The 26,631-nt window shown below is 43.1% G+C and overlaps 1 protein-coding gene across 5 annotated transcripts in view; it reads right to left on the bottom strand.

The window, feature by feature from the left end:
* Positions 1-26,631, bottom strand: part of LOC115475473 (carcinoembryonic antigen-related cell adhesion molecule 1-like) — a 130,401-nt gene that overhangs the window by 25,624 nt on the left and 78,146 nt on the right. For all 5 annotated transcript variants that reach the window (XM_030211214.1, XM_030211212.1, XM_030211211.1 and 2 more), the window contains one exon: positions 14,748-14,874. In XM_030211214.1, the coding sequence (XP_030067074.1) occupies positions 14,748-14,874 (127 nt within the window). The remainder of the gene's footprint in view (positions 1-14,747; positions 14,875-26,631) is intronic.

Genomic DNA, 26,631 nt, shown 5'->3' with positions numbered 1-26,631 from the left:
ATGTAATACTAAAGGTAAACAGAGGTTGGTAGTGATGGGAGATTTCAACTTGGTGCATAACCCAGATTTGGACTGCTCTAATAATATCTCACCCCATTATTCAGGGAAAAGGGCCAGAGAAATGACATTATTTGTTAGAGAGCTCAATTTAATAGACACCTGGAGAGCCTTACACCTGGCAGAACGTGAATTCACTCACAGATCCAGGGCCCATGGAACGCAATCCAGGTTGGATTACATATTAATTGACAGGGTAATGTTCTCACAGGTGATAGCAACTGATATAGGCCCAGAAGCAATATCGGACCATTCGCCAGTGTGGATGGATCTGGAGTTGCAAGGGGATATAGGAAAGGGAAGAGGGTGGAGATTTCCAGCATATTTATTCACAGACCCCAAATTTCAAAAATACCTTAACCATAAATGGGCAGATTATGCCCAATATAATAATCGACATGCCCGGGAGCAACCCGCTTTGTTCTGGTCGGCTTCCAAAGCAGTCCTGAGAGGGGACATTATTGCCTTTTGCAGTAAACGTAATAAATGCAGAGCGGCGGGGATCCTGCTGCTAGAATCGAGATTAAAAAAAGCCAAAGCACGTACATGCGTAGGCCGACGAAGGTCAACTTAGAGAATTTGAAAGCGGTGCAGGTCGCTCTAAATACCTTGCTACATGAGCTAGAACTGAGATCGGCGCTATTCTATAAATATAAACTGCATAGGTATGGGAATCGGGCAGGACGCTTGCTGGCAAGAGTAATAAAGAACTGGGGAGGGCCTAGGACAGTGCCCACCCTTAGAGACAAAAATGATAAATTGACCAATGATCACCTCCAAATAGGTCAAATTTTCACAAAATATTTTGTCACTCTATACAAAAGTCAAGGAGGGCCCCGGGGGGAAGCACTGGTCACATATCTTCAAGAGACACAGCTACCACAAATGCGCAAAAATCATTTAGAACAGTTAAATGCGCCATTGGCGATGGGAGAACTGCAAAAGGCGGTGAAAGCACTGAAACTGCGGTCAGCCCCCGGCCCAGATGGATTTTCCGGGGAATATTATAGACTGTTACCCCCCCGGAGCATTAGTGAACTTGCTCAGTTATTTTGAGGAGGTGGTGGAAGAGGGTAAACTACCTCTATACGCTAATTCAGCCCTTATAACGTTAATTCCAAAAGTGGGCAAGTCACCGGAAAGGCCAGGGTCATACAGACCAATATCTCTACTGAATGTGGAGATAAAGCTCTTATCCAAGATACTGGCAGAGCGACTAGCGCAGTGCTTGCCAGACCTGATAGGCCTGGAACAGGTTGGGTTTATAAAAAAAAGGAGAGCGGTCCACAATGTTAGGAAGCTAATGCTTGCAATGGCGACATGCACATTAAAAAACATACCCGTGTGGGTGTTAAGCCTTAATGCCGAAAAGGCATTCGATTTAGTAAATTGGGATTACCTATTTCAGGTAATGGCGGCGGTAGGAATATCAGGGTGGTTCCTAAAGGCAGTGGAAGTACTATATAAAGACCCCAAAGCTAGTGTATTTGTTAATGGAAGGCAGGAAAGAGAATTTTCAATTCAAAGGGTACTAGGCAGGGCTGCCCGTTATCACCCCTACTATTTGTGCTGGCAGTGGAACCATTGTTAAAAAATTTAAGGCGGGCGCAGGAGGTGAAGGGGGTGGGGGTGAAAGATCATCATTTGAAGGTGTTCGTTTATGCGGATGACCTACTTTTGACCATAACAGATTCCAACAACTCCCTAACAGGAGTATTAGAAAGGGTGGAAAGGTTTGGAGGATTTTCAGGGTTTAAGTTAAATTACACCCAAGTCCTATATTCTTCCGGTGACAGAGTCAGAAGGGATACAGCACAGGGACCCCCAACAACTAACCTGGACTAAAGGACCAATTAAATACCTTGGAATCTGGCTCCCAGCAGACCTGACCACCATGTATAATGAAAATCTTAAACGATTGCTGAAAGAGACTGCAGAGAGGTTGAATATGTGGAAAGCACTACCTATTACGCTCTTGGGACGGATAGCCTTATATAATATGTGCATTGTACCAAAATGGTTATATGTGTTCCAAACAATACCATTATACTTGACAAGAACGGATGAGAAGAAGTTAAATAGACTTTTACAATCATTCCTTTGGCAGGGTAAAAAGGCGCGACTACCAATGTCAACTCTGACAACCCCGGTGGAATATGGTGGATTGGGCCTATTAAGTGTGAGATACCTGACAGTGGCATGCGGAATGCGTCATGTCAATGATTGGTTCCGTGGGACAGAAGACTTCTCCAACACCAAATTGGAACTCCAAATGATGCCGGAATTGCATTTCACAAATTATCTACATGTAGGTGGGGGACCAATCCCGGAGTATTCTGAGATACTCAATGATAATGCCAGCGGCAAAAGCAACTTGGTCTTGGGTGTGCCGCCTACATAAATTCTCAGCAAAAGTAACACCTTTACAGGCCATCTGTGGGAATGTACAGTTTGCACCTGGGATGTTGTACCCAACATTCCAAAAGTGGAGATGCAAGGGACTGCTATACCTTCAGCACGCATTAGACCAGGAAGGTAGGATTAAACCCTTTGTGGACCTACAAACAGAATTTGGGCTTCCAGATACAGACAAATTTCATTATATGCAGCTTAAACACTACATAGATTCCCTAGGGCGGGAACCGCTGGCAGAGGACGTACAAGAGGAACTGTCATCAGCATTTTCCCTGGCGGCCCAGCAAGAAGTTCCACTCACGTTCCATCATAGACACATAAGAGACACGACAGAGGAGCCGGATTACATCAGATTAGCAACACAATGGAGCAGTGAACTTCATATTAAAATTTCAGCTGCACAATTAAAAACGCATGTTTTGTCTATTAGACGTGTCAGCGCAGCAGCGAGTCATTGGGAAGTGCAATATAAGTTTGCGATGCGAATCCATGTGGCTCCTAGAAGAGCTTTCTACATGGGAATGTCCTCCTGGGGCGATTGCCCAAAATGTGGAGAGGCCGGTGCAACTTTAGGACACATGTTTTGGACCTGCGTGAGTGTGGGAAAATTTTGGAAATCCATTCTGTTTTCTGTATCTAAGCTTTGGAATACAAAATGGACTTATGATGCTGGGCTATTGTTTGGACACCCCAGACTATTAAAGCCTAGCTCCAAAGGATTTACAGAATTTGTGGCCAAAGCGACTTTCACCTCCAAACAGGTCATATTAGCAGAGTGGATCTCGCACAAGGCACCTACACTACAACAATGGCAGACACGAATGTTACTACTGATGCGCTTGGAACGTGCTGGGCTGGTCGACTTGGAATCGAGAGAAGGGAAGAAATTTCAACAGTGCTGGGGCCCGTTCTGGATGACACTTACGCCCGGAGCATGAAGCCATCTGTTGAACTTATGAACACTAGAGACGTGTGTGTTATAGTGAGGACTGTGTTGAAAGTTGATGAGTTCCATAAAAGGGGGGGGGGGGGGGGGGGGGGGGAGGGATTAGTTTGGGAAGGGGGGCATGGGGTTAATGTAAAATGATTGATGATTTCATGTTGAGTTGTTTCAGTTCCACAGCTGTATTTTCTTGAGAATTTCTCATCAATAAAAATGATTTAAACATAAACAGAATTACTTCTAATCAACAATACAGACCCCGAGTGCACTTGTTAGTCAAGGCAGATAAGAGTTGAAAAGCAATCTCTAAAATCCTTTTTATTACATTCGGTCCTTTGCTTTTCAATTCTATCTAATAGTTCAGTATTACAAATACACACTGCTTAGTTACATTAAACTACACAATTTGTCCATAACAAAAGAGGTCAGTGCACAAGGCAGTATTTGAAATTATTAATCAGGTTGTGGAAGGAATCCACTGGTGAAATTCACCGCCACAAATGTTCAGAGTTAGTCATCTTGAGCCTTATTCCTTTGTATAAGGGCAAATAAATATTATAACATGCAAGTGGTAAATTATGCTATATTAATTTCTACTTGTAAACTGAGTATAATAAAAAAAAACTATCATATTGCAAAATAATAAGCTGATTAATGTCAGTTCTAATACATTTTACTTTGGCTAAAGTTTCAGCATCAATAGCATTTATTATCTCTACACTTGTACCAAAAGCTCCTAACAATGTATCATACCAAGTTCATTTAACTCTGCAATTAAGGGTACTACAGTTTTTACACAGGCCTTCATAGGTGTAGCATTCAAACGAGAAGAATATAAACATGTGCTAATAACACATTGGTGGTATAAATGTCAATATCCAATTAATCACTCTATTGGTACTTGCTAGTAGAATCCATTCAATTTATTCTTAATGCAAGTAAGATTCTCTCTTCATTTGTTGGAGGAAAGACTTCAGATTCTCTGCATTTCACCCTGGATTATATCACACGGATTGCAGACTGCCTCCTATCCTATGCAGATCATTATCTGCTATAACTGGGATAAGTTGCAGAATCGTCATAAGTCTGAAAACCTCCATTTACTAACTTTGTTTTATAAACGTTTTATATTTAATTTGTAATATACATCAGTACACTTATCTGGGCTGTAGTTTGCTCGATTGGGAACACTCGACCGAGAGCCTCCGTTTCTCAAGTGCTTCCTCAGGAGCCATGCCCTCGGCTACTATATTTGTCCTTGTGAAGGTCCTGCTAATTCCTACGGTCCATCCAGTCTACCCAACAAGATAAATTCATTTTACATAGTATGTGATACCGTTCCTTCTCCCTTTTTGTTTTAACTTTTTGCCTGCAGCAAACCACAACAAAAGGCAATGATTCATTTAAACCGGAATCCTATTCCTCCCATTATGATCACTCAGTGGCTATAATAACATATAGTACCTCATCCCAGCCTTGGAATTGAACTCTCCTCTGCATTCCTCTTAAAAAAGTGTCATTCTTTGTATGAGCCCCACCCTTGTCGCCAAAAGTGTACTGCTATGGATTTACAGCCTGTCTCACTGACACAGACTACTCAATAATTACTGTGGATTCTTTTGGATTCATATTAGGTATGAGACCTTTATTAGAGGTGCTAAAATCTACAATGATTAAATCATCTAACTAAAAGAAAGCTATAAGACAGATATATACATATTATACATACAACATCACTGGTCAGGAATTTCAGGTCCTTATCTCATCAGCTGGGAGGCCTGTTGCAGCGAAAGCCCGAAGTTTCTTTATTACCAGGAACAAGTCTTTTCTGCTTGATGCGTCCACCCGCAGATGAGCCTCAAAGCTCTGCTGCAACAAGCCCCCCTTTTTATTAAGCTAAAGCTTATTTTCAGAGCCAAGGAAAATTACAGAATGCTTGAGAATAGGTAAACAAGCCATACTGTGGGAATGTGGTCACATGTTTCCAAGTCCAGGTGGTCAGCCTGAACTTCGAAAACAAGCGTCATCCTCCTCTTCACACACCAAATTAATTAGAGCTGCGTCTTATCTTCTACATGCCAACTTATTTTCACACAATCAAAGTTAAACAATCATTTTTAAACAGAATTACTTCTAATCAACCATACAGACCCCAAGTGCACTTGTTAGTCAAGGCAGATAAGAGTTGAAAAGCAATCTCTAAAATCCTTTTTATTACAGGCTTCGATCATGGCACCATACTACCATGGGTAAGTCCAAAATGGACGCCCGACCATGAATATGGTCTACGTCAGGATAACAGAGTTTAAATATCCTTCACCCTAAAGGCTAAGCCAATCAATCTCTTTGTTGAGACCATGGGGAATTACTGTATTCCATTGAAAAAATCAAGCGTTGTTCCTTCTTGATCAACATAAGGGGAACACTGTCCCCCCTCGGCGCTATTTTATGTAATACTACACATAAGTACATAAGTAATGCTACACTGGGAAAAGACCAAGGGTCCATCGAGCCCAGCATCCTGTCCACAACAGCGGCCAATCCAGGCCAAGGACACCTGGCAAGCTTCCCAAACGTACAAACATTCTATACATGTTATTCCTGGAATTGTGGATTTTTCTCGTCCATTTAGTAGTGGTTTATGGACTTGTTCTTTAGGAAACCGTCTAACCCCTTTTAAAACTCTGCTAAGCTAACCGCCTTCACCACGTTCTCCGGCAATGAATTCCAGAGTTTAATTATGCGTTGAGTGAAGAAATATTTTCTCCGATTTGTTTTAAATTTACTACACTGTAGTTTCATTGCATGCCCCCTAGTCCTAGTATTTTTGGAAAGCGTGAACAGACACTTAACATCCACCTGTTCCACTCCACTCATTTTATATACCTGTATCATGTCTCCCCTTAGTCGTCTCTTCTCCAAGCTGAAAAGCCCTAGCCTCCTTAGTCTTTCTTCATAGGGAAGTCGTCCCATCCCCGCTATCATTTTAGTCGCCCTTCGCTGCACCGTTTCCAATTCTACTATATCTTTCTTGAGATGCGGCGACCAGAATTGAACTTAATACTCAAGCTGCGGTTGCACCATGGAGCGATACAACTGCATTATAACATCCTCAACACCTGTTTTCCATACCTTTCCTAATAATACCCAACATTCTATTCGCTTTCCTAGCCGCAGCAGCACACTGAGCAGAAGGTTTCAGTGTATTATCGATGATGACACCTAGATCTCTTTCTTGATCTGTAACTCCTAACGTGGAACCTTGCATGAGGTAGCTATAATTCGGGTTCTTTTTTCCCACATGCATCACCTTGCACTTGCTCACATTAAACGTCATCTGCCATTTAGCCGCCCAGTCTCGTAAGGTCCTTCTGTAATTTTTCACAATCTTGTCGCAAGTTAACGACTTTGAATAACTTTGTGTCATCAGCAAATTTAATTACCTTGCTAGTTACTCCAATCTCTAAATCATTTATAAATATACTAGTAAAACAGGCCCGTTTCTCACATAAATGAAACGGGCGCTAGCAAGGCTATCCTCCGAGTTCCAGCGTGGCCCCCTCCCTCCCTGTCATCCAAGTTCCAGGCTCCGCTCCCTGTCCTCTGAGAGAGCGCGCGAGTGTGTTTGAGAGAGCGCGCGCACGAGTGTGTTTGAGAGAGCGAGAGAGCGTTTGAGAGAGAGAGCGTGTTTGAGAAAGAGCGAGAGAGAGACCGCGAGTGAAGTAAATCCCAGCTGTTTCTAGAACGCTTTCTTGGACAAAATCTACTTACTTGAACTTTAAAACAATTAATAGCCAAATATTTCCCTTGGAATCCCACTGCCCACTACCAGTCCTCTAACAACCATTGCTGTTCAATCACTCATTAGTTCCCGAGAACTCCTGAAATGTAAAAGACAACCCAGATCTGACCGTGTGCTGTGGACCAAATTATGGGAGAGCGGTGCTTACAGCAGGCCTCTCCTCACCCCCACCTCCCAAAAAGAAAGCAAGCTCTGCAGGTGTATAAAGATAGTCTGAGCACTGGCCCCCGCCCCCAGTGGCTCTCATGGACCAGTAACGGGGCTGAGCCCAAAATAAGAATGAAATAAATGTATACAGGGAGAAAGGGGAGAAAGTGAAAATGTCACCCCCACCCCTGCGTGCCTCACCCCTCCTTCCATTAGCAGTCCCATAAATACCGGAAAGGGAGGACACAGTCCCCGGGGCCCTGGCCTAGTCACTCACCCGTCTTTCCGCTTGGCTTTATACACATGCCCATAAGTGCCTCGTCCAATTTTGCAGCCCTCGTATTTGAACAGGTCTTCCACCCTCTCCCAGTCGCTTGTCAGCTTCACTTTGAAGTCATAACCACCCCCCCCCCCCTACCTTTGTTGGTGGGGGACCCCAACCCCCGCCAGCCGAGGTCTTCGTCTTCTTCGTTCAAAAGGCTTCCTCATTCTGATTCAGACGTCCTGCATGTTGTACGTGCAGGATGTCAGACTCACAGAATGAAGCCTTGCAGATCAGCTCAGCAAGGCTTTGTTCTGTGAGTCTGACGTCCTGCACGTAGAATGTGCAGGACGTCAGAATCAGAAGGAGGAAAATGTGCCCCCTCACCTTGGGGTGTGGACCCCCCTCCCGGCGAAGTACGGCTTTTGTTGACTGTTGTTGGTTTGGCTGGAGCGGGAGTGAGAGGGGTGCTGTGAGTGGCTGAGTGACGTAGTTTGCAGGGGGCGGGGCTGAGGGCTGCTGTATGAGTGTTGGTGAGAGCGGTTACGAACACTACAGGGCTTCAGGGCTTGAAGGCTTCAGTGGCACGGAGAAAGCTTCAGAACGTTGGAGTTGCAAATTATGTGTGGGTGGGGCGGGGTTGAGGGCGGGTCTATGACTGGTGCTGACAGCCTACGAATACTACAGGGCTTCAGGGCTTCACTGCCACGGAGTGAGCTTCAGAACGTTGGAGGTGGGAATTATTTATATAGATTAAAAAGCAGCGGTCCTAGAACCCCACTAACTACCCTTTTCCATTGTGAATATTGCCCATTTAACCCCACTCTCTGTTTCCTATCCTTCAACCAGTTTTTAAACCCACAATAGGACATTTCCTCTTATCCCATGACCCTCTAATTTCCTCTGTAGCCTTTCATAAAGGTACCTTCCCAAACGCCTTTTGAAAATCCAGATACACAATATCAACCGGCTCCCATTTGTCCACATGTTTGTTTACTCCTTCAAAGAATTGAAGCAAATTGGTCAGGCCAGATTTCCCCACACAAAAGCCGTGCTGACTTGGTCTCAGAAATCCATGTCCTTGGATGTGCTCTAATTTTGTTTTTGATAATAGCCTCTACCATTTTCCCCAGCACTGACGTCAGACTCACCAGTCTATAATTTCCCGGATCTCCCGTGGAACTTTTTTTAAAAATCGGCGTTACATTGGCTACCCTCCGATCTTCCGGTACCATGCTCGATTTTTAAGGATAAATTGCATATCACTAACAGTAGCTCTGCAAGCTCATTTTTCAGTTCTATCAGTACTCTAGGATAAATACCATCCGGTCCAGGAGATTTGCTACTCTTCAGTTTGCTGAACTGCCCCATTACGTCCTCCAGGTTTACCATGAAGTCAGTAAGTTTCTCCGACTCGTCCACTTGAAATACCATTTCCGACACCGGTATACCACCCAAATCTTCCTCGGTGAAGGCCGAAGCAAAGAATTCATTCAATCTCTCCGCTACGTCTTTATCTTCCTTGATCGCCCCTTTTACCCCTCGGTCTTCCAGCGGCCCAACCGATTCTTTTGCCGGCTTCCTGCTTTTAATATACCGAAAAAAAATTTTGATATGTTTTTTTGCCTCTAATGGTATCTTTTTTTCTTAATCCCTCTTGGCCTTCTTTATCTGCGCCTTGCATTTGCTTTGACACTCCTTATGCTGCTTCTTGTTATTTTCAGACGTTTCCTTTAGCTGCAGTTCCTGCACTAAATGACCGTTCTGCACCCAATGGGACACCAAGGGGGCCTCCGTGCGGATAGTGCGTAGATTACTAAGATGTTGAGCTATCCACACCTTAATTTTCTACGTGGTCTGACCAATGCACCACAGATCACACGGGCAACATATACCGCAGACACATTGTGTAGAATTGCAATCAGTACACCCTTGTAACTTATACATCTTACCTTAGGAATGGGGAACCTGAATCTCCTTCACTTGAAGAGCATACTGGTAATATACACATTGACCACATGCATAATGACCTCTGTTATGCCATCTATAGAGTGACTTATCCCTGTTCTTTCAGAATTAAGCCGTTCACCCAGGTTCATACCCTGACTAAACGCAAACATGGGCATTGCTCTAAATTGAGCATGTATCGCCAATAATGCCCAATGTTTTTAAATAATTTGTACTACCATTTTAGACATGTGTGTGTATGGTAAAACACAAGTCAAATGGGACATATCTTGTTCAGGAGTACACAGGCGTCGCCATTCCCTTTGAAAACTGTATGCACGTTTTAAAGCTCTCCGTATCACCCTTCGAGGGTAACCCCTCTGTTGAAATCGGGTCATCATCTGACTTGCTTGTTCTTGAAATTCTAAATGGGAACTGCATAATCTCTGAATGCATAGAAACTGGCTGGTAGGAATCCTAGCTGTCAAATTCCGAGGGTGATGGCTGCGGTAATGAAGGATGGTGTTCCGATCTGTATCTTTGTGATACGCTCGTATAACAAAATGTCCTTCAGTCCACTGGATATTAACATCCAAGAAATTTACTCCAAGTCCACCAACATGGTGTACAAACTTAATATGTTCATTTCTGGAATTCAAATACTCAATGAACCGATTAAGATTTTCAATGTTGCCTCGCGATATCAACAACATATAATCAATATACCGCAACCATGTTGCCACATCAGAAAAGAACCCAGATGGATATACAAAAAAATTCTCAAATTGGGCCATGTATAGGCATGCCACCCTGGGGGCTACCGTAGCCCCTATGGCGACACCATTCACTTGATGAAAAAACTGACTCTGGAAAGTGAAGAAATTGTTGAATATAACCAGCTTTGCCATCACCACCAGTAAAAACCCCATAGATGCAGATAACAGCAATGTATTTAAAAGATCCTCAATCATTCTTACAGCGTCCCCTTGAAGGATATTCGTATTCAATGCTGTGACGTCTAACGTCACTAAATAATTTCAGAATCTCTTGCTACCTTTACTTGATCTAACAAGTCCAAAAGATGACCCGAGTCCCTCAAGTATGACATAATATATTTCAAACAGGGACGAAGATGGAAGTCTAAAAACTGGGAGAGTGGTTCAAACACAGAACCTCGACTGCAAACAATAGGGCAGCCGGGTGGTTAACAAGGGTTTTATGGATCTTTGGAGTAAAGTAAATAGTCGGAACTTAAGGAAACCGATTAAACAAATATTGAAACTTGCAAGTTTCAATATTTGTTTAATCGGTTTTTTTGTGCCGGTACGCAACGGTACGGCGTACCGGCACCTTTATTTTGCCCCCCTGACGACCCTCCCGGCGAGTCCTGCCCTTCCTCTGTCCCCTTACTTACTTTTCTTTTTAAAGACTTCAGAGGCCCGAATGATGCAGGCAGCGATTGAAGGAGGCTGCCTGTCAGCGTCGGAGCTTCCTTCCCTCTGCGAGTCCCGCCTATGCGGAAACAGGAAGTTGTAACAACGTAGGCGGGACTCGCAGAGGGAAGGAAGCTCCGACGCAGACAGGCAGCCTCCTTCAATCGCTGCCTGCATCGTTCACGCTGCTGAGTCGGAGAATCGTGCTGGTGAGACATAATGACCGCAATGGCTACTCAATAGATTGGGAGAATGTGAGAACGGGCTTCTGGAAGCGAAGGAGGGCACGAGTCTCTGTGTACTCCTTAGAGCCGGTTGCTCCGAGGCGGCCTGTGTGTGTTTGTATGCGCGCGTGGACGTTGGACTGCGGCCAGTAACTGTCACTTTCAGGTGGAATGTTGAAGTGGCTTCTCACCCCCACCGTGCCCACTCCGGCTTCGCTCTTCGGGATTTGGAGAAGGTTTACTCAGAGCTTCAGTCTTGGCTTCTGCTTGAGTTAATCCCTCCCCCTAGGGAGGTTTCCTTGGGCGCCCTTGAGGGTTATCAATCCCTGGGGCGGGTGAGAGAAAAAAACCCACCGATGACTTGGGAACAAGTGCGGGGTGCTGGAGGCCGCTTCTTGATGTTAACTAGGGGCAAGGGTTTACTCTCTCTGAAGTACGGAGCAGCTTTGACAGCTCTTGAACAAAGAAAAGTTTACCTTGGTTCCCTGCTTTGGGTTATGCTTAGAGTTCATTGACTTGGCAGGTACAAAATGAAAATAGGATTTGTTATGTATTTGAGAAACAAACTACATGGACCTTTGCTGTCTTCATCAGTTTCTGTATGTTAGTGATTCAAAAGCTGTGCATATTGTTCAGCCTTCATGTGTTGTGACGTAACAGAGGTTAATCTTGTGACTGGCAGTTCTGCACGTCCTGCGCTCACATATTCAAGAAGGTATAAATCGTTGGTGAGGCCCCACCTGGAGTATTGTGTTCAGTTTTGGAGGCCGTATCTTGCTAAGAATGTAAAAAGAATTGAAGCGGTGCAAAGAAAAGCTACGAGAATGGTATGGGATTTGCATTACAAGACATATGAGGAGAGACTTACTGACCTAAACATGTATACCCTGGAAGAAAGGAGAAACAGGGGTGATATGATACAGACGTTCAAATATTTGAAAGGTATTAATCCGCAAACGAACCTTTTCCGGAGATGCGAAGGCGGTAGAACTAGAGGACATGAAATGAGATTGAAGGGGGGCAGACTCAAGAAAAATGTCAGGAAGTATTTTTTCACGGAGAGAGTGGTGAATGCTTGGAATGTCCTCCCGTGGGAGGTGGTGGAAATGAAAACGGTAACGGAATTCAAACATGTGTGGGATAAACATAAAGGAATCCTGCTCAGAAGGAAGGGATCCCCAGAAGCTTAGCCGGTGGTGGGAGGCGGGCTGGTGGTTGGGAGGCGGGGATAGTGCTGGACAGACTTACATGGTCTGTGCCCTGAAAAGGACAGGTACAAATCAAGGTAAGGTAAACACAAAAGTAGCACATACGAGTTCATCTTGTTGGGCAGACTGGATGGACCGTGCAGATCTTTTTCTGCCGTCATCTACTATGTTACTATGTAATTGCTGCTGGACATGGGAGAGGGGAGGGATCGGAGAATTGATGGACATTGCTGGGAGGGGAGGGCAGGGAAGAGAGAATCGCTGGGCATGGATGGCAGGACGGAACACAGGAGAATCGCTGGGCATGGATGGCAGGACGGAACACAGGAGAATCGCTGGACATGGATGGCAGGACGGAACACAGGAGAATCGCTGGACATGGATGGCAGGACGGAACACAGGAGAATCGCTGGACATGGATGGCAGGACGGAACACAGGAGAATCGCTGGACATGGATGTCAGGACGGAACACAGGAGAATCGCTGGACATGGATGGCAGGACGGAACACAGGAGAATCGCTGGACATGGATGGCAGGACGGAACACAGGAGAATCGCTGGACATGGATGGCAGGACGGAACACAGGAGAATCGCTGGACATGGATGGCAGGACGGAACACAGGAGAATCGCTGGACATAGATGGCAGGACGGAACACAGGAGAATCGCTGGACATGGATGGCAGGACGGAACACAGGAGAATCGCTGGACATGGGAGGGCAAGGGAGAGAGGAGACATGCTGGACATGGATGGAGGGGAGGGAAGAAAGGAAGGATATGCACATGGATGGGAGGGCAGGGAAGAGAGGAGAAATGCTGGAAATGGATGGAGAGGGAGAGCAGGAGATAGAGGAGAATTGCTGGACATGGATGGATGGAGGGGTTGGCGGGGACAGAGGAGAAATGCTGGACTTGGATGGAGGAGAGGGGAGAGAGAATTATTGCTTTATATGGATACTGGGGAGAAAAGAAAAAAGAAGACAATGCACATGGATGGAGATGAGGGAAAGGGAAGAGGAGAAAAACTGCACATGGATGGAGATGAGGGAAAGGGAAGAGGAGAAAAACTGCACATGGATGGAGATGAGGGAAAGGGAAGAGGAGAAAAACTGCACATGGATGGAGAAAATAGGCAAAAACTGGATCCACATTATACCTCCTCCAGTCAATTCCACGGTGGAGGACCTAGCTTTTACTTATGGATGCAGGGCAAGAAATGAAAAAGAAGAAAGGAGGAAAGTAAAGAAATAAATGGAAAGGAAGCCCTAGAAACAGAGTTAAGAGAACAGATAGAGAGCAGCAGAATCAGAGACTGGGACCAATATGGATAGAAAAACAAAGTCACCAGACAACAAAGGTAGAAAAAATCATTTTATTTTCATTTTAGTGTTTGAAATATGTCCAATTTGAGAATTTACATCTGCTGTATTATTTTGCACTGGGTATACTGGAGCTGTAAGAGCTTACAGAAATTATTTATAATGAAAAAAAATCATGATATTTTTTTCTTCTATACCAGTATAATATTTTCAATGACGTCTGTTTGTATGTGCCATGGCTGGTATAAGGGGTGTGGCTATCTTAGGGTGGAGCCATATGTGGTGGCCCCGCCCATAATGAGTACCGGCACCTTTTTTTCTACAAAAAAAGCACTGTATATATATATATATATATATATATATATATATATATAAATAATGTCACGCTTCTAGTGCATGAGCCAATCACCGCTGGCGCACGACATTTAGCAATGAGTGATTTGAGTGCGGCAGTAACTTGCAGGCTCATTGCTTACAGCGTGCTACATTATTTTAAAATCAGAAAATTTTTGATGGAGCCGTGGCTCTACCGTAAGCTTTCTGCATCGGCCCCTTTGTGCTGTTAGACTTGTATCAGAGGAATCTGGCAAAATTAGAGTTATAAATCAGTAACAAACACACCTCTCGGAATAACACTAACAGCCCTGCCTTCCTTGAAATGGAACTTTGGGCTCAAATGCCCCTTGCTCTCTCCCCTCTTCCATCTGCTTCCTCTGGCTCAGAGCTGTAAAAGCCTGCATCGATTTTCTCCTTCCACTTCTCTCTAGCCTCTTTTCCTCTTCCCTTTCCCCTTCTGCTCTTTCTTGTTAGGTATTTATATTTTGATAACCTCTGTGCTTTGCCTGTGGGTGCCAACTGTGGTATAGTAAATGATGGTATGGCGTAACAGCTAGCAAGACACTGCCTTACATGTTCCAGCCTTAGTACTATAATTATTACTATCTGTGCATGAATGCAGTCATTCTGAAAGAGGAGGTTGTCTGTACTTACGATTTGTCTCTCAATAGGAAGTAGTAGACACAAGCAGCAATCAGTGCGACTACGATCAGGATTGCGATCACTATCACAGCGATGGCCCAGCCGGGTAGAGAGCCAGATCCATTATCAGTGCCAGATGCTGAGAGGAAACAGAGGGACAGAATGAGGAGATTCTAAAAACTGTGGCATACAGCTAACAGATAGGCTGGTCACTGATCCCCTTCCCACTTTGCACAGCATACAGAGTGGATCCTTAATGCTCTGCTCCATGATATATGGTAAATACACAGGATGGATCTCAATCTCAGCCCTGTGACGTAAGGGAAGTAAATCTACAATGTATCCTCAATCCTCAGCCTATACCATTATAGATAACACACAGAGTGGATTCCTGATAACTTAGCCCTGGCTTGTATGAGACCCTGCAATAGTACGAGGGCAACAATTTTTTTTAGTTATCTTTGCAGAAGGAAGCTGAGTTAATTACACAGGGTTACTAGGAAAGCTTAGATAACTCAAAGCTCCTGATAAAACTTGCATTGGGACAGCAAAGGGGAACAATGTAAGCTGGAACTAAGATGGGTAACATCAACTGATGTCCATCTTGATAAATGTATACATTGATGGAGTAGTCACCCCATGAAGCACACATCTGCCAGAGGTGTTTGTGGATGGCGTCTAGGACTTGGGAGCCAACGGCTCTTGTCAGCACACTAACCCCCGGATTCTATACAAGGTGTGGCAAGTTGCGCACGTAATAACAAGCCAATTGGTGATGATAATTGGCAGATAACAAATTATCACTATTTAGCATTAATTGGAATTTACACGAGCTTCTTTTTAGGCATACTCTAAACCGAGGCAAGCGTAAATTGACGTGCATAGCTGAAAAGGGAGGAGCATGGGTAATTGAGTAACAACCATGCTTAGTGTAAAATCCCCAACACAGTCGGATTCACACAAAATAGCAAAACAACTTGAATACAAACACAGTGAATCAGGGTGCAACTCTCTTATTTCTTCTATATGCAGGATAATGTCGATAAGGGAAGAAAAAAAAGACCTTATAAAAAACTGTTGCATTCATCACGAAAATAGGGAGTGCTGAATTGGCATGTCCCTGTGCACATAGTTAAAAATATTAATCATCAGTCAAAAAAACTTCCACTGCATTTAATGAAGCGGAAGGTTTTCGTGACCGATGATTAATATTTTTAACTGTGTTAACAGGGAACTGCCGATTCAGCACTCCCTATTTTTGTGATATGTGCAACAGTTTTATGAGATCTATGTTCTTCCCTTATCAACATTATCCTGCATAAAAGAGGCAAGAGTTGCACCCTAATTCACTGTTTGTATTATAATTGAGTAACAAGTCAATCAGTGATAATTGGCTGATAAATTATCGCTAACTGGCAATAATTGGAATTTACGAGTGCTTATTTTTAGGCGTATTCTAAAAAGAGGCAAGCGTAAATTGTTACGTGCATAGCTGAAAAGGGGGTGCAGCCTTGGGGGGGGGGAGCATGGGTATTACTCATATTTACGCGTGTGGTTATAGAATTCGGTGGAATGCACCTACATTTAGGCACATATATTTACTTATTTATTACATTTGTACCCCGCGCTTTCCCACTCAAAGCAGGTTCAATGCGGCTTACGTAGTAATTGGGATTACAAAGTATTGGTGGAGAGAAATAAGTTGAGTATTATCGGAGTAATAAAAGACAGAATGAAGAAATGCAGGGATGAGGGGAGAAGGAGAAGTATGAGCAAGGGTAAGTGAGCAATTGGAGGGGTAGATGAGGCGGAGGGGGATGGGCGAGAGTGAAGGGAGTAGGAGAGGTGTGAGTAAGGGTAGGTGAGCATTGGAGAAGGGGTCGATGAGGCGAAAGGGGATAGAACAAGGGATAAGTAGGGGAAAATGTGGCGGGAGATGTAGTCTAGGTCGTTGTCATTGTCTCCTGGATATGTGATGAGTAGATGGGTTTGTGGGAATTAATCTGGAACGTTTGGCTTTCAGTGGCATAAATGGCCATGCCTAAATGTAGACACGTTTCCTGGACTTATGTGCTATTCTATAAACTGCAACTAACTTTAGGCACTGTTTATAGAATACAGCTAAGCACTTATTTTGGAAACGTCTTACAGAGGGCAGTAATACCAAAGACATGAGCTGAACCATGCAAAATATTGAATATCATCACGCAAAGCTTAAACACCCTTGCCTTAATATGCAGCCAGTGCAACTGTCTAGGGAATGGGGTGTTCCCATTTCGCAACTTGAAAGTTATCAGCCTAGCCGAGAGTGGCGGTAAGCCCAACACGGGCTTACCGCTTGCTCTTCTGGAACTACCGCTAGTCCAATGAGACCGCTGGCAGTAGTCCCACCCCAAATGCATGCCATTTCCAGGGGAAAAAGACCCCCCCACCCCCAGAAATGGCTTGCGCAGCGATAACCTGGTGGTAATCGAGCATCACCACGTGCTGCCCGGTTACCACTGGGTTAGCGCGGGAGTCCTTATCGCCACCTCAATGGGTGGCAGTAAGGGCTCCCGCCACATGGCCATGCAGTAAGAGTTCTCACTGCGGGACTTTTACCTGCTGCGGAAAAAGGGGCCCTGGTGCACAGGAAAAACGGCCTCCGCTGCTACTGCAGGGCCCTTTTTCCTGCAGCTTAGTAAAATGACCCCTAAGAGTAATCCACATAAAGTAAATTGCAATAGTCAAGATGGCTTAGAACTAAGGCTTGAACAATAAGCCTAAATTATTCAACTGAGAAATACTTCCGTACCCTTCCCAATTGTCTCAATTTCCGTAACATTTTTTTTTTTGTTACAGAATTGGTCGGGACTCAAATGACAAAAGTGGGTCAATTATCACTCCAAGTATCTTCAACTCTAATTCATTCTTCAAAACGATGTTACTCAGTGATAAAGAAAACATTATTATTAAGTGGTGAGGTTAATATACCCATTCACATCATCTTCGTTTTTTCTGCATTCAATTTAAAATGAAAAACAGAGACCTAGGTTTCCACTTATTCATACAAATCTGTACTAGAATTATCCGTAGTAGCTCTAAATTTTGAACTGGGATAAGAAGTGTAATGTCATCAGCATATACATAATAATTAACTTGCAAAACATTCAAAAAATTGTCCAATGAGCTCCTTAGTACATTGAACAAAATAGGTGACAATGGAGAGTCTTGTGGCACTCCACTGACGGATCTCTAATTAGTAATCCTTGATATTTTACTTTATAACATCCATCTTCCAGGAATCCCTTCAGTCGTGTATAAAATCATGCATGGCATGATTAATTTTGCAAAGAGAATTGGAGTTGGAGGTAGAAGAGCCACAGCCTCCAGCTCCACAGTTCTCGTTTCTTATTTATATTGTGAGGGGTAGAAAAGATATTGATGGTGGGGACAGGGTATTTGTGTATTAAGTGGTGGTAAAAATGGTGATAATAAAAATTAGGATTTATGAAAATTTCAAAATAAGAATCACAATTACTGAAACAAAGGAAAAAGATACACACAGTTTCCAAACAAAACCCACACGCAGTAATTATGTTCATTCACAAACTAGGGGGGAGTCAATGCAAAACAATATCTCTCTATATAAAAGGCAACACCAACGTTCTATGAAGCCTCCAGCCGGAAGTGTGAAGGGGGCGAGATATCCGGTTTCCCTACAAGTGTCTGCCCCGCCCTCTCTGTAACACAGTCAGTGAAGGAAAACAGCAGAGCACGAAATCAAATCGCTGGCTCTGTAACAGTGAAGGACTCAGAGGGGGGAGGGGAGAGAGGGCAGAGGGCAGGGACGCACACACTCCCACATGCACACTCTGAAGAAAACCTTGCTAGCCCCCGTTTCATTTGCATCAGAAACGGGGCTTTTTTTACTAGTAGGAAAATAAAATAATAATCTAACTGGAGGTCCATAGCTAAAGTTCCTTATGCCAACTTTTCAGTGATTAGCAATCTAAATGAGATGCAAACAAACTAGTCAAAACCTCCTCCCAGTGATAATCATGACAGCAGTGTGTACAGTTACATAATAGCTGCCTATGTGTTAACTAGACCAGTTCGAAATGTGTTTTTTTTTTTACTTCTTTGATAACCAATAAAAATTGTTCAAACTTAAAACCTACTAACTTTAATTGAGCGGCAGTTAGTACAAGCGTAAGGTGATCCTATCTTAATCAAATCTTAACAATGAAGCATGCGTATATGTGTCAGCATACAATATATGCATGATTCAAACTTAAAACCTACCACTATACCTGAAAACTGGACAGTAATCGATATGGTGCTAATTTTCAAAAAAGGTGACCTTAGGCAAACCAGTAAAAACAACTAGCAAACAGAATTACCAAGAACTTTTATAGAAATTTGAATAATTCAGAAAATACTGAGATTATATCTGTGTCTGTAAATGCACTGTATTATTCGTCTGTTTGCTACTAATATGAGTATTATGAAGGATTGTCTGAACAATGCCTTTCTGCTATTTTCCCAGTAATAAATCTGTATTTCATTGTTTCCAGGGGGGGGTCATTAACTGTTAGTGTCCCCTAATGCCACTATTGTGTATTATTTGAAACCCATATACAGACACGGGTGAGGAGGTGGAGGTTTTATGGCCAGAAATCAGGATGGACCCTATGGGAGATAAAGAGGGGCATAATCGAACGGGGTGCCCAAGTTTTCCTGAGGACGTCCTCGCAGAGCGTCCCCGCGAAGGGGCAGGGAAACCTGTATTATTGAAACAAGATGGGCGGCCATCTTTCATTTCGATAATAAGGTTGGGGACGCCCAAATCTGAACATTTAGGTTGACCTTAGAGATGGTCGTCCCCGGTTTTTGGCGATAATGGAAACCGAGGATGTCCATCTCAGAAACGACCAAATCCAAGCCATTTGGTCGTGGGAGGAGCCAGCAGTCGTAGTGCACTGGTCCCCCTCACATGCCAGGACACCAACCGGGCACCCTAGGGGGCACTGCAGTGGACTTCAGAAATTGCTCCCAGGTGCATAGCTCCCTTACCTTGGGTGCTGAGTCCCCCAACCCCTCCAAACCCCACTCCCCACAACTGTACACCACTACCATAGCCCTAAGGGGTGACGGGGGGCACCTACATGTAGGTACACAGTGAGTTTCTGGTGGGTTTTGAAGGGCTCACATTTACCACCACAAGTGTAACAGGTAGGGGAGGGATGGGCCTGGGTCCGCCTGCCTGAAGTGCACTGCACCCACTATAACTGCTCCAGGGACCTACATACTGCTTTCAGGGAGCTGGGTATGACATTTGAGGCTGGCAAAAATATTTTTAAAGTTTTTTTTTAGGGTGGGAGGGGGTTATTGACCACTGAGAGAGTAAAGGGAGGTCATCCCCGATTCCCTCCGGTGGTCATCTGGTCAGTTCGGGCACCTTTTTGAGGCTTGGTCGTAAGAAAAAAATGGACCAAGTAAAGTTGCCCAAGTGCTCATCAGGGATGCCCTTCTTTTTTCCATTATCGGTCGAGGACGCCCATGTGTTAGGCACGCCCCAGTCCCACCTTTGCTATGCTTCCAACAAGCCCCCGGGAACTTTGGTCGTCCCCGCGACGGAAAGCAGTTGAGGACGCCCAAAATTGGCTTTCGATTATGTCGATTTGGGCGACCCTGTGAGAAGGCCGCCCATCTTCCGATTTGTGTCGAAAGATGGGCGCCCTTCTCTTTCGAAAATAAGCCTGAAAGTGTGATAATGGCATTGGTATGCACTGCACGCTTAATAAATGACACTACAAGACATTTTCAGACGTGTGCTAAAAAGTACAGGTGTACTCTGCAACTAGGAGGACTTTTACTAAAGTTCATCAAGTAGTTAACTGGAAAGTAGTATGTGATAATTTAGCACATGGACACACTAACTATTAATGCAGCTGCTTGAAACTTAGCACATGCCACGGAGGGGAGTAGAACAGGGAATCAGCATTGACTGTGCCCCCGAGGGTAATGCGCAGTAACAGTAACTTACCACACCATTTAACTCCTCCTCAATAGGTGATGCTAAGTGGAGGAGTAGCCTACTGGTTAGTGCAGCGGACTCTGATCCTGGGGAACTGGGTTCGATTCCCACTGCAGCTCCTTGTGACTCTAGGCAAGTCACTTAACCCTCCATTGTCCCAGGTACAAATAAGTACCTGTATATAATATGTAAACCGCTTTGAATGTAGTTGGAAAAAAAACACAGAAAGACGGTATATAAGTCCCATTCCCTTTCCCTGCCATTACCTGCACTGCAGTTAAATGTATGGGCAGATGCTGACAAAACTCAAAAGTTAATTACTACATGGAAACTGCAAAACTATTCCACACGTAAATCAGTTTCCTCTGGGTAACTAGAACAATATTTAGTTTGAGATTTATATCCTGCCTTTTCATTTAGAGCAGGTAACAAAGGCTAAACAGAAGAGGCCAGTGCTAAATACAGAAACCAAAGAGAACAGCACCAAATAAAATGAAAACATTAAAAGCGCAACATGGCCATGTTTTGCACCATAGGGCTACATCAGGGGTAAAATCAAGAGTACACTGGAAAATAACAAAACAAAATTAAAAAACAAAACAAAAACAGATTTAAAAGTCTGTATACGTAATAAAAGACACATTTAAATAAAACATAAAACGTTAAACTATAGTTGGAATTATTTAAGGAACATATATAAAATGATCAATGGAAAGCATAGCAAAACAAAACCGAAACCTATAGGGATATGTTTACTAAGGCGTGTTAGCATTTTTAATGGGCGGCATATGGGCATATTAGTGTTTAACGTGCGTTAAAAATGCTAATGAGCCTATAGCGCACCTTTGTAAACGTACCCCTTAGAATATGATGATGATGTTCCAGGTTGTTGTAGCATTATATTTAATTCTTCCATCTATCAATGTAATCTAAAAATATGAGTACACATATTGGTGTAGTGTACCTGCCTGTTATACATTCTAATAGATCAAAACCAATAACTGAATATATATCTTATTCTTAACACCAAACAAAATCTACTATATATGCATATCATATTTATTTATTTATTGCATTTGTATCCCACATTTTCCCACCTCTTTGCAGGCTCAGAGTGGCTTACAATATATCTTGGATAGTGGAAATGAGAAGAAAGTAGACATCTGGTGTTATAGAAGAATTTTGGGTTGCATGGTAGTGGAATAATACATGGTAGTGATATGACAGAAGGCATAATTAACATTGCTGGATATAAGTGGGGGTTTCACATGATTTGATCTTTGTGGTATATCTTGTCGAAGAGATGGGTCTTTAGTAGTTTACAGAAGTTGGTCAGTTCATAGGTCGCTTTTAGGTTGCGTGGCAATGCGTTCCAGAATTGTGTGCTCATGTAGGAAAAGGTTGATGTGTGCATTAATTTGTATTTTAGACCTTTGCAATTGGGGAAATGAAGATGCAGGAATGTGCGAGATGAGTTTTTAGCATTCCTGGGTGGTAGGTCTATCAGGTCTGACATGCAGGCTGGGGCCTCGCCATGGATGATTTTATGTACTAGGGTACATACTTTGAACGTGATGCGTTCTTTGAGTGGGAGCCAGTGTAGCTTCTCTCGTAGGGGTTTTGCACTTTCGTATTTTGATTTTCCAAATATGAGTCTGTCTGCCATGTTCTGGGCTGTTTGGAGTTTTTTTTTAGTATTTGCTCTTTGCAGCCAGCATAGAGCGAGTTGCAGTAGTCTAGATGACTGAGTACTAATGATTGTATCAGGTTACGGAAGACGGTCCTTGGGAAGAATGGTCTTACTCTTTTTAATTTCCACATGAGTGGAACATCTTTCTGGCTGTGTTTTTCGCATGATTCTCAAGTGTTAGGTGTCGATCAATGGTAACTCCAAGAATTTTCAAGGTTTCCGAAATTGGTAGATTTAGTTTTGGTGTGTTGATGGTGGTAAATTTGCTCGTGTTGTGTTGAGAGGTGAGTATTAGGCATTGAGTTTTAACTGAAAGGCATCTGCCCAGGAGTGCATGATATATAGACTTTGGTTGATGTCATTGGAAATTTCTTTTAGGTCTTGTTTGAATGGGATGTAGATCGTTACATCATCAGCGTAAATGTATGGGTTGAGGTTTTGGTTTGATAGTAATTTGGCCAGGGTGTCATCATTAGGTTGAATATAGTCGGTGAGAGGGGAGATCCCTGTGGAACTCCACATTCAGGTGTCCATGTGGCTGATGTAGTCGAGTTTGATGTCACTTGATATGAGCGTGTGGTTAGGAATCCTTTAAACCAATTAAGAACGTTGGCTCCGATACTGAAGTATTCAAGGATGTGTAGTAGGATTCCATGATCAACCATGTCGAAAGCGCTTGACATGTCGAATTGTAGAAGTAATATATTCTTGCCAGCTGCAATCGTTTGTTTGAATTTAGTCATGAGCGTGACTAGTACTGTTTCGGTGCTGTGATTAGAACGAAATCCTGACTGGGAGTCGTGTAGTATTGAAAACTTGTTTAGATAGTCTGTGAGTTGTTTGGTTACCATCCCTTCTGTTATTTGGTTATTAAGGGGATGGATGCTACTGGTCTATAGTTAGTTAATTCACTCGCATTTTTCTTTGCATCTTTGGGTATAGGGGTGAGTAGAATGTTTCCTTTCTCCTTTGGGAAGAGTCCATTTTGTAGCATAAAATTCACGTGTTTCGTTAGATCTGTTATAAAGTGTTGGGGGGCCGATTTCATAAGGTTATTTGGGCATATATCTAGTTTGCAATGAGATTTGGCGAATCTTTTAAGCGTTTGGGAGATGAGATCTTCCGATAGTATCTTGAATTCAGTCCAAATCCTGTCTGCTGGGTATACTCCAGAGTCTGGATCTAGACAATCTAGGAGTGTAATGTATTCGATGGGGCTGACAGATATTTTAAGTCATAATTGTACTATTTTCTCTTTGAAGTACTTCGCGAGGTTATCAGCTCATGGTGTGTCTTTGCTGTTATTTGTGACTGGTGCGGTGTCTAGTAGTTTATTCACAAGTTGGAAGAGTTTGTGTGTGTCCTTGTAATTTGGTCCAATTTCGGTTTTGTAGTATAGTCTTTTGGTTTGTCTTATGGTGTATTTATATTTTCTTCGGAGTTGTTTCCAAGCATTAAATGTGGGATCGTCTTTCTTTTTATTCCATGCACGTTCTAGTTTCCTAACTTGTGTTTTGAGTTTTTTCAGTTCTTCGTTGAACCACGGTATTGAGTTCTTTCTGTGCGAGGTTCTGGTTTGGGTCGGGGCCATGTTGTCTAATATTGTTCTGCATCTATCGTCCCAATCTAGGAGGAATTTGGTTGTGTCTGCCTTTATTGTCCATCCGTTATAGTAGATCTGTTGCCAGTACCCTGCTTCCTCACATGATAATAAAAACATATAAATTATAAATAGTAAGCAAACATGTGGACAATGGGGAGCCAGTTGATATTGTATATCTGGATTTTCAGAAGGCGTTTGACAAAGTGCCGCACGAAAGACTCCTGAAGAAATTGCAGAGTCATGGAATCGGAGGTAGGGTATTATTATGGATTAAGAACTGGTTGAAAGATAGGAAGCAGAGAGTAGGATTGCGTGGCCAGTATTCTCAGTGGAGGAGGGTAGTTAGTGGGGTCCCGCAGGGGTCTGTGCTGGGTCCGTTGCTTTTTAATGTATTTATAAATGACCTAGAGATGGGAATAACTAGTGAGGTAATTAAATTCGCCGATGACACAAAATTATTCAGGGTCGTCAAGTCGCAGGAGGAATGTGAACGATTACAGGAGGACCTTGCGAGACTGGGAGATTGGGCGTGCAAGTGGCAGATGAAGTTCAATGTTGACAAGTGCAAAGTGATGCATGTGGGTAAGAGGAACCCGAATTATAGCTACGTCTTGCAAGGTTCCGCGTTAGGAGTTACGGATCAAGAAAGGGATCTGGGTGTAGTCGTCGATGATACGCTGAAACCTTCTGCTCAGTGTGCTGCTGCGGCTAGGAAAGCGAATAGAATGTTGGGTGTTATTAGGAAGGGTATGGAGTCCAGGTGTGCGGATGTTATAATGCCGTTGTATCGCTCCATGGTGCCTGGAGTATTGTGTTCAGTACTGGTCTCCGTATCTCAAAAAAGATATAGTAGAATTGGAAAAGGTACAGCGAAGGGCGACGAAAATGATAGTGGGGATGGGACGACTTTCCTATGAAGAGAGGCTGAGAAGGCTAGGGCTTTTTAGCTTGGAGAAGAGACGGCTGAGGGGAGATATGATAGAAGTGTATAAAATAATGAGTGGAATGGATCGGGTGGATGTGAAGCGACTGTTCACGCTATCCAAAAATACTAGGACTAGAGGGCATGAGTTGAAGCTACAGTGTGGTAAATTTAAAACGAATCGGAGAAAATTTTTCTTCACCCAACGTGTAATTAGACTCTGGAATTCGTTGCCGGAGAACGTGGTACGGGCGGTTAGCTTGACGGAGTTTAAAAAGGGGTTAGATAGATTCCTAAAGGACAAGTCCATAGACCGCTATTAAATGGACTTGGAAAAATTCCGCATTTTTAGGTATAACTTGTCTGGAATGTTTTTACGTTTGGGGAGCGTGCCAGGTGCCCTTGACCTGGATTGGCCACTGTCGGTGACAGGATGCTGGGCTAGATGGACCTTTGGTCTTTCCCAGTATGGCACTACTTATGTACTTATGTAAATAGTGCTATCATCATCATAAATAATGCCAACATTGCTCTAATATAGTTCCAAAATCCCTACCGGTATGCTGCATAAAAAACAGCCTCAGAATCATCAATGTTAACTAGGCTTTATATACTTAAAAACCATGGAAATTAAAAAATAAATTATATATTGATGTGTATTCTTTCCTAAAAGCCATTAAATACATTCCCAAAGCATGGTGAATAAAAAATATCACCATTTCACCAACAGACATTAATGTATATGTTTGTCTTAAGTAAAGACCAATGAATAAACAGAAATCATTTTGGCCATTATAAAAATGCTATAATTTCACAAAACATAGATTCCACCATGTGCATTACTGTTTTAAGGTGTTACTTGCCATGAGTGGAAAATTAACCCCCCCCCCCCCCCCCCCCCCAGCTACATTACATACTGTTGTACTGATCAATGTCGTAATTATTATTCTGTGTCATAAACCTATAGAGTATAAAGATAGAAAGCTGGTCTCCAAAAAGCAAATGCTGCATAAATTAGTAGTCTCTGGCAAAAAAAAAAGTGTTACTTCTGTCACTTGTGCACTATCTAATATCCAAGAGAAATATAGTGGAACCCCAATATAATGCTATGAATGAGATCCATAAACTATAAGAACATAAGTGTTGCCACATTGGGACAGGCCGAAGGTCCATCAAGCCCAGTATCCTGTTTCGGCAATCCAGGTTACAAGTACAGTGAAACCTTGGTTTTCGTCGATAATCCGTCCGAAAACAATCAGTGAAATCGGAAACCGACGAAAATCGAGGCAATTAACGAGGACGCCCAAAATCAGGAGAAGGACGTCCATCTTCCGATACAAATTGGAAGATGGATGTCCTTTTTCGACGAAATCCGAGGCAACTGACGAAAACCGAGACAAACTTCTTGTCGAAAAAATCAACAAAATCCGAAACCAATGAAAACCGAGGTTTCACTGTACCTGGCAAGATCCTGGAACAGTAAAACAGATTTTAAGCTGCTTATCCTAGAATATGCAGTAGAGTTTCCCAAGTCCAACTTAATAATGGCTTATGGATCTTTCTTTTAGGAAGTTATCCAAATTTTTTTTTTAACTCTGCTAAGCTAACTGCTTTTACATTCTATGGCAATGAATTCCAGAATTTAAATTTTCTCAGATCTGT

This window comes from Microcaecilia unicolor, chromosome 8 (assembly GCF_901765095.1).
Source record: "Microcaecilia unicolor chromosome 8, aMicUni1.1, whole genome shotgun sequence".
NCBI classification, from domain to species: domain Eukaryota; kingdom Metazoa; phylum Chordata; class Amphibia; order Gymnophiona; family Siphonopidae; genus Microcaecilia; species Microcaecilia unicolor.
The sequence above is the reverse complement of the archived record's forward strand: the minus strand, read 5'-3'. Positions and strand labels throughout refer to the sequence as shown.